The sequence below is a fragment of the Kogia breviceps genome, chromosome 5, assembly GCF_026419965.1.
Source record: "Kogia breviceps isolate mKogBre1 chromosome 5, mKogBre1 haplotype 1, whole genome shotgun sequence".
Taxonomy (NCBI): domain Eukaryota; kingdom Metazoa; phylum Chordata; class Mammalia; order Artiodactyla; family Physeteridae; genus Kogia; species Kogia breviceps.
This window is the reverse complement of record NC_081314.1, coordinates 54841759-54854619: the sequence shown is the minus strand read 5'-3', so window position 1 is coordinate 54854619 and position 12861 is coordinate 54841759. Positions and strand designations below refer to the sequence as shown.

General features: G+C 40.3%; 1 protein-coding gene across 13 annotated transcripts in view; it reads left to right on the top strand.

Moving 5' to 3' along the window:
* Nucleotides 1-12861, top strand: part of TNIK (TRAF2 and NCK interacting kinase) — a 412179-nt gene that overhangs the window by 354377 nt on the left and 44941 nt on the right. For 7 of the 13 annotated variants that reach the window (XM_059065360.2, XM_067034013.1, XM_067034009.1 and 4 more), the window contains 4 exons: nt 2492-2598; nt 9391-9554; nt 11585-11682; nt 12554-12577. In XM_059065360.2, the coding sequence (XP_058921343.1) occupies nt 2492-2598; nt 9391-9554; nt 11585-11682; nt 12554-12577 (393 nt within the window). The remainder of the gene's footprint in view (nt 1-2491; nt 2599-9390; nt 9555-11584; nt 11683-12553; nt 12578-12861) is intronic. The other 6 variants (XM_059065365.2, XM_067034008.1, XM_059065362.2 and 3 more) reach the window with 1 other exon arrangement.

Here is a 12861-nt window from a genome sequence, read left to right as displayed (position 1 = left end):
CTTCTCGCGTTTGTTTTGGTCCTTCCTCATTCCCAAGCTAAGACTTGGATTGTCGTTTATCATTTCTGATCTCCATTTTCCCCAAAGAAATGGAGGCTCAGGTAGACTGAATGACTTGGAAGCATATATCCTGTATCCAGAATTAGAACTCACAACCCCAAGCCTTCCAAACTGTTCTTTTAACTATCCATCTTAAGAAATAGAACAATATGGATATTTTTATCAATGACTGAATCTATGTCTAGACAAATTTAAAATTTCCAGATTAAAAAGTAAGGAATTTTTTTATTCCTATTTTTAATAACCCAAAGTGAAAACAGGTTTCAAATGTTCAGAAGATAGTAATGCTCTTAGAATATTTTAGTTGGCTCCACTTAAGGAAAGCTCCTTCTAGGCCAGGTTGTGATTTAATTCCAGCCTTAACTGATTACTGAGGATTAAACTCTAGGGTAAAATGATCAGCCATTCCACTGGTTTGGTTTCATTTGTTTTGTTTTTGCCTATACCAAGTTGTTGTACATTCCAAAAAAAATGTCGTAAAACGTGGCCATGAATCTCACTACAGACAACCTGGAAATATCAAAACACTGTAGAAATGTTTGCATCAGATTCTTCCTGGTTCAGGATTCCCCTTTCTCCTGAACTCAGCATAGAAGCTATGACAAATGGAATGTCCCACAACTTCCAGAAATCGACGCCATTGTTGATTCCAGAAAAAAATAAGACCTTTTTACCCAATGATTTTCAAATATTTTTCCTCATCTTCCTCTCAGAAGGATATTATACCAGGATTTCCATTATTTTGAAAGTGAAATTAGCTGATAATGGCTCTTTTGTTGTTGTTCTCATCTTGTGGGGGATGCCATCAGAAAAGGTTATTTATGGAGCAAAGTTCAATCTGGAAAGTAGGATGAGCAGAGGAGCAGACAGGAGAGCTGGGGAAACATTTGACCTTATTGGTCCACTCTCTAAAAACACACAGACACACACTTATAACTCTGGGAAAAAAAACTTAGATCAATACAAAGATTTTAGGTTTTAATAATTCATTAGACTCTCTCTATATATAACTATTTCAGTTGACCAAGTGCAAAAGGAAAACTAGTGATATTTAATTTGAGCAGGTGGGAACACTGATTTGGTTATTTTCTTCACTTCACTGACTCATCTTTCTAGGTCTTTATCTTAAAATGTATTATAATAACCAGTAAGATCCGTATTAGTGTTCAATATCATTTAATATACTAAATATAATATTAAAACAAAGCATAATTTAAAAATACCTAGTACAAAACATAAACCTACTTTATTTTTTATTTTTATTTTTTTTTGCGGTACGCGGGCCTCGCACTGTTGTGGCCTCTCCCGTTGCGGAGCACAGGCTCCGGCCGCGTAGGCTCAGCGGCCATGGCTCACGGGCCCAGCTGCTCCGCGGCACGTGGGATCTTCCCGGACCGGGGCACGAACCCGCGTCCCCTGCATTGGCAGGCGGACTCTCAACCACTGTGCCACCAGAGAAGCCCCATAAACCTACTTTAAAAGGGCCTCCAAAAATAAATAAAAGTTGAAGCACCTGATGAATGTTTAGCCCAACCAGCTGTCACAGGAGATGTACATTTTCATTTCCTAGTCACTTTTCCTAAAATAAGTTTTTCCTCTACTCTCCCCTTATGTTGGACTCCTTTGGTGCACTTACCAGTATTTGATTTCATTAGAAAATGTTTCATACCATGAGGCATGCTTGAATTCTACCTTAGGCCCTTGACAGATAAGGTAATGGTACGTTTTCCTACTGTACCTCACAGTCTGACTGGTATTCACATAGTTTTCTGAAGACCTTCCAGTATTTTCAGTATTAGTCCTGTTTTGTATTACGTTTGCAAATTGACCTTCCAAAGTTCAGTGTTGGCGGTTTGTTTTTAATTCGAAATTGCAAGTTGATTAGGAAGTGGAATCGTTCAGGATCTATTGCAGTAGTTTTTCTGAGCTCACTAACATGTGGCTCATGTCCCAAATTCTAGCCTGGTACCCTAATTTCTCACCAGATTTCATAATTTCCTTACCTGTTTATCAGTTGTATTGTGAGTTAAAAATGGTTTAACTGGTTTATCTGGATGTCTCATCAGATGCAATTTCCAATGATCATCATCTGCGTTAATGATACCCCAGAGAAATTTCTGATATCCGCCACTCTTGTGCAAATGAAGGAAATCAATTATTTTAGCCCAGTGAATCAAAATAATTCACTTGGTCTGTTTCTAAATTTGTTTTTAAAATTGAGCACTTTGTACTCCCTAATGGTGGCTGAAATGTGCCTCATTGTCTTTCGTTTGATTTTGTTTAGGGAGTTAAATATGTCTTTGAGAAATGCAAGACGTTTCCTTCCTGGTATCTCCTGGCAGATCTTAGGAAAGGAGTAGGTTGCTTTTCAGGCAGAACCCTGTGGAAGCTATTCTATGGAAGATATTTCTGAATTCTGGTTTTCTTTCAGGTGCCTCAAAGAACAACTTCTATATCCCCAGCATTAGCGAGAAAGAATTCTCCTGGAAATGGTAGTGCTCTGGGACCCAGACTAGGATCTCAACCCATCAGAGCAAGGTAAGGGAAGGAAGATGGGTAAGTTGAAGGGAGAAGTCCCCACCCACCATTGTCATTGTTGCTTTCCTAAAAAAAGTCTTTGTTCTTTTCTCACTTCAGAGGCATGTTTGCTGGCCACCCAGACTGTAAGCTTTGGTGGACCAGACACGTGTCTTTTATTTCTTCAGTAGCCTGTCACAGAAATCAGTGTACAGTGAGGGCTCATGAATGAATGAGTCAATGAATCACAGAGTCAACGAATGAGTCAGCCCAGAATCCAACCAGGTTTACCTTACTTGGCAGTTTTTTAAATGTGGGAGTAAGACTACAAATAGAAGTCTGGGTGCAGCACCCCTGACCGCTACTTCAGAGACCATTTCATGAAGCCAGCCAAACAAAATGGCCTGATCTGAGATGATTTTAGCATCAGGTCAAGAAATGTGCCGTGGGAGCTATTGAGATAGTACAAAGTAATTGCCAAAGAAATGCTGTAGCCACCAGCTGCAGAACTTCCCTAGTTTGGCAAATTACAGAAGAACTAATTCTCATGAGGAAATCACCTCTGGCATTAAGGAACATCACTGAAATACAGTGATGTTCCCATGGTTGCTCTGTGCTCTCCTAGAAGTTTCTACCAACCCTGTAGGTTCCTACAATCAGGAAGTTGCATCCACCTACTGGTTGATGTCAAGGTCTCAAGAGAAAAAGCTGGAAAATAAACAATATCCTTACAGTATCTGAGCAGATTTTATGTGGTAACAGATGCTGTTTGCTGCTATAGTTCATCAAGCTTCCCTCAGATTTTTCATGAAGAGTACACTCCTTTTTAGGATCAACTGAAATAGCAAATGGCCTCTGCTGAGACTATAAAAAGGAACTTGGGCAGGCTGTTTTATCTGTCTTCATTGTGTTCATAAGAGGACTCTTGCTAGTCAAAGAGAAGGAGAGACTGAAAATGAAGGTTATGACTATTTGTACAGATCCTAAAATATGGAATGCTTTTGATCATAAAGCTTTCATTTTCCTCTTCACATGAAAAGCCTTAGGAAGGGGTCAGTCCATAAATAAGATGGAACTGCACTAAAAACATTCATCCCTTGAGGGCAAAGAAGCTAGCTCGTCTGAGTGGAGTTGCCAATGAGCAATTTTTTCCAGTGACTCGTCAGGTTCACGCTGAGCTGGTGCTGGGAGCAGCTGAGGAAGCCTGGAGCGGACTGTGACCAGGGAGCCAAGGGAATGTCAGCCTGGATTGCTGGCCTGAACTTTATCAGTCCCCCTCTTCGAGCAGTGATAAGCCCCCAATTATCAGTGCCTCTTGCTCATTTGAACCCTGCCTTCAAGGCTGTGTTCATTAGATCAGTTGTTTAGAATTTTCGTTGCTATAGATCAAGCATCATTTCAACTTTAAATCTTTTTCCCTCTCTCAACCAAAAAGAAAGAAAACGTCATTCTATAACCAAATAAAAAGTAGCTCTTTGTTCCCTCTAAAATGTTATTTTAATGATACTAAGGCCCTAAGATAACTGGTGTTTGATGGTCAGTGTTGTGCAAAACATGTGCTTTTCCCTTGGAACCTCTTAAACGTTGTACTTTTTACAAAGAATGCAGACCTTGTGAAGACACCTAATGTTTTTCTGCTTACAGAGAAGGTAGAGAGGAAGTGAGCTAAAAGGTAATAATTATTTACCTGCGATGAAAGTCAGAGGCATTGCAGGGGAGGGGGAGGATGGAGAATCCCTATCTCTGCCTTGTGGAACAATCTGCCCGACAAGCCTGTTCCTTGCTGTCACATATTTCTAAGTGACCAGCATTTAAGATGTGAATCAGACTTTGCAACTCTAGATTGGATTGCATTTTAAAACGTTTTGGGATTTGGTATATTTACTGTGTTAGAGATGGCTTTAGTTCACCTTTGTTGCATAATAAAGCGTGCCAAGACACAGTGGCCTGAGAGAGTAACGATTTATTATTGCGCATGATTCTGTGGGTTGGCTGCAAAATTGTTCCGCTGGTCTCACCTGGGGTTGCTTATGCAGCTGCACTGAGCTGATAGGTCAGCTGTACCTTCACGTGGTCTTTCATCCTGGGCTTCTTGACTGTTTGGTGATTTCAGGACAGCATCCTAAGAGGGAAAGCCCCAATACACAAGCACTTTTGAAGCCTTTGCTTCTATCATCTTTACTGATGTCCCATTGGCAACCACAAGTCACGTGGCCAAGCCCAGAGTCAGTGTGTAAAGGAAATACACAGGGGCACAGACAATGGGAGATGTGATTCACGGGCTGTGGGAGTGGAGTGGGAGGGAGGCTGTTACCTGAACATAGAGACTGTCTTATTTTCTATTGGTTCTAATAAAGTCCTCATAGTTCTTTTTGTACCATTTGTCAGACAACTGCCCATCCATAAAGCCATTAAAAAAAGGGTTGCTTTTAAATATTTTGTCCTTTGCAGTACTGTATAGACTCCCAAATGCCTTATACTGCCTTAAATGTCAAGGTGAACAGTTGAGTTTAAATCATGATTTGATTTGTTCATTTTTTAAATTTCTGTTTTAAAACCTTCCATGCACTTTAACATTTAACTTTGATTCATGTGTTCTTTTAAAGCACATTAAAATTTGATTAAACAAGTACATTCAGAGTATGAAAAGATTTAAATTAATCCAACAACACCCAGTCAAAACCCAATGACTAAATGCTTAATTTCAAAAAATAATTCTCCATCCCATCCCAAACCTGTCTTCTTCTGGCTTGTTTGTTCTCACTTGCTGTGTCATCAAAGAACAAAGTAAAATGAATTTTGGTGGGCAGCCAGTTAATTATAGACTTGGCCCTAGTATTTGGACCAAGAAATCACTTTGTAATCCTAATTTTCTGTTTTGACTTTTTTATATGACTCAAGTAAATGGAATAATTTTCACTTTACTGTGTGGTTTATAGACCAAACAGCATTCTCTGAAGGATGGTAAATGCCTGAGCTAAAAGTTAGTATTTAAAGAAATCTATATGAATGTTTTCAAGTTTTTACACATTTGGCTCTGAGTAGGCTCAGTTAGTATATGAACAAGGGAAATCTGTTATTTCATGGAATTCTTCTGAAATTGATCCCCTCTAAGAGCATTTATCTCAGCCCCCTTGGCCCCTAGGCCAGACTAAATTACAACATAATAAGGAAGAGAAAAATATGAACAGTGTGACATTTTCTCAAAACACTCATATTTTACCAAAAAAGCAAATAAGGTAGAAAATCATTTTAAAGGTTTCCCTCTTTCTATGTGTGGTTACATAGAAACTAAACACTGCTTTCAGACTCCAGCAGCAAAAATAGAACCCTATTAAGATCAGCACCCACACTGCTTAGCTCCAGTTGGAGGGGACTTGTAGTAACAAGGCCCAGGTCAGGGATTTTATGCCCATGGGATCCAATTAACTTCACACGGAAAGAGGCCCTTGAGCCCCAGTCAGAGACGCAGGCTCATCCTGGCTGGTTCTGCTGATGCCCAGGCCACTCTTTTATGCCACGACAACCCTGGCCTGGGCATTATCATCTAACGTGGCAGCAGCCTCCTATCTGGTCAGCCTGCCCCCGTCCTGACCGGCCATTCATAAGCCGGCCCTGCGAGGCCCATGTTCTCTGCCAGACTTTAAGGGCATTGCTGCATAAGCTGCCCAGTTCTTCTGATGACCCACTCTTGCAGGGTTTCCGAACACAGACTTGGTACCCAGTCAGGGTGGCGTCCTCTTTACATCAACAAGCCCCAGGAAAACCCCAGTCGAAGTCTACTCACACTCTTCCCCCACCCCTCTGAAGCCTAATCAAGTCCTGTCTCCTTCCTGACACCGCTGTTGACCGTTCCAGGCAGCATGCCTTGTTTCGTAAACTTCGACACCATTTGCAGATGCTCGCACAGCATATGGAGTTTTGCCTTGCTGGCTGTTGTCTCCACCGCACATGTCTCATCTCTAGGATTATATTGTACCTTGACTGTCTGCCCTGTGACCTGTACTCTCCTCCGTCCCTCAAACTGGTCTGCTGGTCTCACAAAGCAGGTATCTAATAGAAAGGTTTTGGTTAAATGATCAAAGGAGTGCTGTATTCGAGCAAAGAGCTGGATCCTGCTACCACACCACAGCTGCCAGGGAAAATACTCAGAACTCACTGAACTGTATTCTCTTCATAGATTTTTTTTTTCATACAAAGAACACTAGATTACATCTCCACAAAATGAGAGCAACCACCAAGAAACCTTAGTATGCCCATCACCCTTGATCCGTAATATAAGTTTTAGAAGAAAATTTTTAGAATTTATTAATTATACATAAATAATTCTTGACCACTACTGTTTAATGAAAGAGGGCAATGGGGAAGAATTCATTATTGGGGAATGAAAGGAGATAGGATTGTTTCTTTTTGAAAAAAAAAATGAAAAATTTGAAAGGTGGCGTATTGCAGAAGTATCGCACATTTATCATTTTAGGTATTCTCCAAACAGGAGGGAGGGTATTTCCATTATGGATCCAAATCTATTTCAATCAATTAAACGCTAGCAGTTTTCACAAAAATAATTACTACTCGAAGGAGTGCCATAAAAATATCAAGAATTTTTTTAGTTTTCCTTAAGTTTACCAACACTCACTTCTGCAGTCAAGTTTTACTGTTAGGTTGACTTAGCAACCCCTTTACCATAAAAAATTTAAGAGGTGAATATTGTCATAAATTCTACATTTGTATGATCAAAATTAATAAATTATAAGGACATATTTTATTTTCACATGTTTTCCAGGACCACCAGCCATGTCTGCCAATAACCCAATATTTAAGAATTTTTGCAGCTCGACCAAATATTTTCGCCAAATACGTTACTGCAAAGCAAGACTCTTGTGTTTTCAGAAAGAAATTATTTGCTTTAGTTGCTGCTTTAATGATGCCATTTTGTGGCCAGATTTTAACAAACCAAACTGCAAGTATCTCAAGGGAAGGGACCATATTATTTTCACATTTATACATGAAGCGTCTGACACCCAACACAGTGCAGAGTACCTGTTACCCACCTGATACTCCTGAAATGGGCAGAGCAAAAGGAAAGCATAGAATTACATTTTTTAAATAACATCTTTATTGGAGTATAATTGCTTTACAATGTTGTGTTAGTTTCTGCTGTATGACAAAGTGAATCAGCTATATGTATACATATATCCCCATATCTCCTCCCTCTCATATCTCCCTCCCAACCTCCCTATCCCACCCCTCTAGGTGGTCACAAAGGACCGAGTTGATCTCCCTGTGCTATGCGGCTGCTTCCCACTAGCTATCTGTTTTACATTTGGTAGTGTGTATATGTCATTGTTACTCTCTCACTTAGGCCCAGCTTACCCTTCCCCCTCTCCGTGTCCTCAAGTCCATTCTCCACGTCTGCCTCTTTATTCCTTTCCTGCCCCTAGGTTCCTCAGAACTATTTTATTTTTAATTCCATATATATGTGTTATCATATGCTATTTGTTTTTCTTTTTTTAAACATCTTTATTGGAGTATAATTGCTTTACAATGTTGTGTTAGTTTCTGCTTTATAACAAAGTGAGTCAGCTATACATATACATATATCCCCATATCTCTTCCCTCTTGCATCTCCCTCCCACCCTCCCTATCCCACCCCTCTAGGTGGTCACAGAGCACCGAGCTGATCTCCCTGTGCTATGCGGCTGCTTCCCACTAGCTAGCTATTTTACATTTGGTAGTGTATATAGGTCCATGCCACTGTCTCACTTCGTCCCAGCTTACCCTTCCCCCTCCCCGTGCCCTCAAGTCCATTCTTTACATCTGCGTCTTTATTCCTGTCCTGCCCCTAGGTTCTTCAGAACCTTTTTTTTTTTTTAGATTCCATATATATGTGTTAGCATATGGTATTTGTTTTTCTCTTTCTGACTTAATTCACTTAATTTTTAAAAACTGCACTAAAACAACAAAATACAATTTTTTACAAATTAGTTAGTTGTTCATAATAAAGCCTGGTAAGAATTCAGTGAGATGGATCGTCTCATACACCTCAGTGAAAACTGGCAGTATGTTTATACATTCACATACATATATATGTGCACATACATACCTAAGTTCATGCCCTTCCACCCAAGAATTCCAGTTCTAAGAGAGATGTGATTGTGAATATTTGTATGCATCTAGATGGTTATTTCACTCTTATGTATAATAGCAATGTATTGGAAGCACCTAACAATAGAAGAATGGTAGAACTAATTTATCTATGTAATGGAATACTGTGCAGCTATTATTGTTTTTAGAAGCATAAGCAGCTGCCTGCAATGCAGTCTAAAGGGGAAAAAAGCAAGATGCAAAATTGAATATACAGGGTGCTTCCATACATACAAAAGAAAAAAGACTAGAAGAAAATATTCCATCCAGTAAAATATAGTTGAATATCTCTTGATTCAGAGGTTGCATGCATTGCTTCCTTATTTTTATCTTGTAATATTTTCAATGTTTTACAATGTTTTACAATGAGAATAGGAAAAGGGGTTTAAAAGAAAGCCTCCTTTGAAGATTCACCATTTCAGAGCTAATACGTTTGGTGTGATGACCCAAGAGTTGGGTCAAGAGTTCTTCCCGTCCAGATGCAGAATCTGGCCAGGAGCTCCACACACAGAGGATAGCGTGACTATCATTACCATTGACCCCTGTAATGCAAGGTCATATAAGTACTTTCTTTACCCCCTTTGTACTGGGGATGGGACTGGACTATGCTTGTGTCTACCAGTGGCAAGGTCTTGAGAGTGTAATCTCTGTGCTCTGCTGTCCATGCAGCAACCCTGACCTCCGGAGAACTGAGCCCGTCGTGGAGAGCCCCTTGCAGAGGACCAGCAGTGGCAGTTCCTCCAGTTCCAGCACCCCTAGCTCCCAGCCCAGCTCCCAAGGAGGCTCTCAACCTGGGTCACAAGCAGGATCCAGCGAACGGACCAGGGTTCGAGGTAACGCTTTCCCCTACCTTTCCAGGACAGCATTCCCTGAGGAGGAGAGCCATGCACAGGGAACCAGATTACTTCCTGACTTCTATGACTTCTGGTCCTGGCGTGGCCACCACTGTGTGATGCTGAAGAGCCGCTTACCTGCTCTCAGCCTCAGTCTCCTTAGGGGAGTGGACCACCATCCCCAGTTATATGTGTGACATCAGTGTGGACTAAATTCTTTCTAATTGCAGATACCAGTGTTCTCCAGGGAGATCACAGAATATTGGTCTTATTTGAAAATGTAGTCACCAGTCACCTGCATTTCCATTTCCATATGACTGATTGGTTAGAGTTTCATGGACCCCCAAGTATCCTCTTCCCCTTGTGTCAACTGTGTTCAGAATACAAGGTATTTTTCAAAGGGAAAGTTAATAAAGGCTAATGTAGAATAAATATACACTTGAGAGAAGATATAAAATCTATGACTTAAAAAGTATACTTGACTCTTCTGGTTTTTCCTATTAGAGAAGTAAAAATTAGCTTCTCTGACCATTTAATTCAAGTCATTCTTCATTGCTTAGTTTTCATTAATGAGGAAGCTTGTGAAAAACATTAATGTGTCTAGCTAATTATACATGATAACCTATTGTTTATAGCTAATCAAAATGTACTCTTTCTGCATAATCTTCTTCAGAAGATAATTTTGCCTCCAAGTAATAAAGACCGGGATATTTTTTAAGTGCAATTTGGAGAACACTTATAAACTACTCTGCCTAATGAAAACCACCAGTTCTTTATTCTCTCTTAGCCTCTTCATTAGACACAATCATACTTTACCTCCTAATATTTCTTTGAGTAAACTCACTGTATGTACATTTTGGAAAGGTCGATGTCAGACATGCAATGCTTGTGTCTATGAATTGGGATAGGGACTGGCCTGTGGCTGCCCCTATGTGCAATCTTCTGACATCAGTGGCACCACCCAGAGCTATGTGTACTTTTGTTGCCTTGATCCAGATATAAAGTTACTTACTTTGGAAAACTGCCATTCCCTTACCTTTTTTCTATTCATAAGCACCTTAATTTGCTTAGTTAGAGCAAATGCTAAAGAAAACCAAACTTAGGTATACCATTTTAATTCTCTGATCTGGTTCAGGTTTAATTCTTATCTTCTTTCCTTTGGCCTTTAGTTTTTCTGGGTTAAAAGCACTCATATCCCTGGTGTATCCCTACCCAGGAAAGACTACTTTGAAACCAAACAAAAGGATCTCTCCCACCTTAGGTTGCTTCTTCTCTGCCTCTAAGCTCATAAATCGGAGGGATGCTCTTCACTTGTAGCTGTCAGGCAGCCCTCCCCCAGCCCTTGCTCTATAACCTCTATTCTAGGGCCCTTCCGCTTTATCACCAACACTCTCCTTCCTGCCCTCACCCTAGACAACTCCCCTTTCCTCTGCCCATTTAAAAATCGTTCCTCCAAGTAAAACAGTTTTCTATATTTTTCTACAACATTTCGTCAGAAAAAACGTATCCTGATGGGTAAGTGGTAAGAGAAGAAATCAAACATAGAATGCTAACTCAGAGGCTGGTTTAGTATAATAATTGAGAAAAGCACTTTGAGAAATCAGACAGAATCCCAGGTCTGCACATAACTTCAGTGTAACCGTAGGCTAGTTGTGTCATCTCTCTGTGTTCAACTGTCATACAGGAAAACAGTGCCACGTCATTGGGTTGGAGCAAGGATTCAGTGAGACAGTTGACATAGAAAGCGTTTAGCACTAAGCCTGACACAAAATTAGTGCTCAGTAAATGGCGGTGCTGGCTAGGTTTTCTTATTATTACCAGTGACCTCCAGGTTATAAGACTAAATGTGTATGGCTGATTTTGTTCGCCTGAACGTTTACTGTTTTGTCACGGATGCGCTTGAGGATTTGCCTAAGTGAATGAGGTGTCCGCTGAGTCATCTCCACGGCTGAGTGACCACGGAACCCCAGAACTTGAGCCAGCATCTTCTGATGGTCATTATCTTTCTTGGCCCTCTGTTTTTCCTCTAGCCAACAGTAAGTCGGAAGGATCACCTGTGCTCCCCCATGAGCCTTCCAAGGCGAAACCTGAAGAATCCAGAGAAATTACCCGACCTAGTCGACCGGCTGTGAGTGCTTTTCTCTCAAACAGTTTTGAACTCTTTTAATTTCCCAGAGAACCCGCAGGATAAAGTAGCTGAGGATGCACTCATGACTATGAAACAAAAAATGTTGAGATTAATAAGAATGGATGCTAGAAGCATCTGGAAGGAAGTCATACCTGATTAGGAAAGAAATGAACAGATCTTGGGTTGCTTATCTGCCTTTGGTTATTTTGCTGATCATTAGCACTATGTTACAGAATAAAACAGGAAGAGAAATAACTCACATTATTCCATTATTTCTACTCAGCAGCTTTAGCAAAAAGATGTTGAAAGTAACCAGAATATCTGGGCACTTCCTATGGATTTTTCTTGTATATTCTGGCCTTTTCCTATATTATTTTCCACATGAATTAATATTACAATTTTTCTGCTGCATTTCTGCTGCTCTAGGACTGTATTTTCTAGACCAAAACTTGATAAGCATGGTCTGATAGGGGGCTGACAACCTGAAATCTAGCTTCCTTGCTGCATCACGTCAGACCCCAAATAGCCATAAAGAAAGAAATAAGAGGATGGCGGCTGAAATTTAAAAGTTGGAAATGAATTTGGAATGAGTTACTCTCCACTTATTTATTTAAATTTTCCAAGAATCTTTTCTGTGAAATGGATGTGAAGATGTTTTCGTTTACTTTATTTTTGTACATTTTAAAGTAAGGAAGTACAGTGAGGGTAACAATGAAGGGCATTCACACCATTCTGGGTTGAGGTTCTTCTTGCCCTTTTTGCATTTATCAGTTGTGTACTAACAATTTCCATTTTGTGTCTAACCTGCTGCCTTTCTTCCGGCTTTTCCCTCTCCCGTGGATTCTTCTGGATTGGTTTCCTCTTATCTCAGAGCTATAAGAAAGCTATAGATGAGGTTAGTATTACCTTTTTGCTTGGTCATGCTTTCACAAGATGTAAATATAAACTGACCTCCTGAGGCTGATATTCAGAAAGGTGGCCAATTGGATCACGGATTAAAGTTCATTCCTTTGGAGTGATCTGCTGAGAGGAGAGCCCTTTCACAGAAGCCAGCCTGAGCCCCTCAGACACTGTGTGTAATAGCTCCAGAGACCTTCCTTCTAGCCAAAATGTCACTTTTCCAACGTTCCAGTCTAACTAAAGATAAGCATCGGTGCTTTGTTATTGGCACAGTTTCTC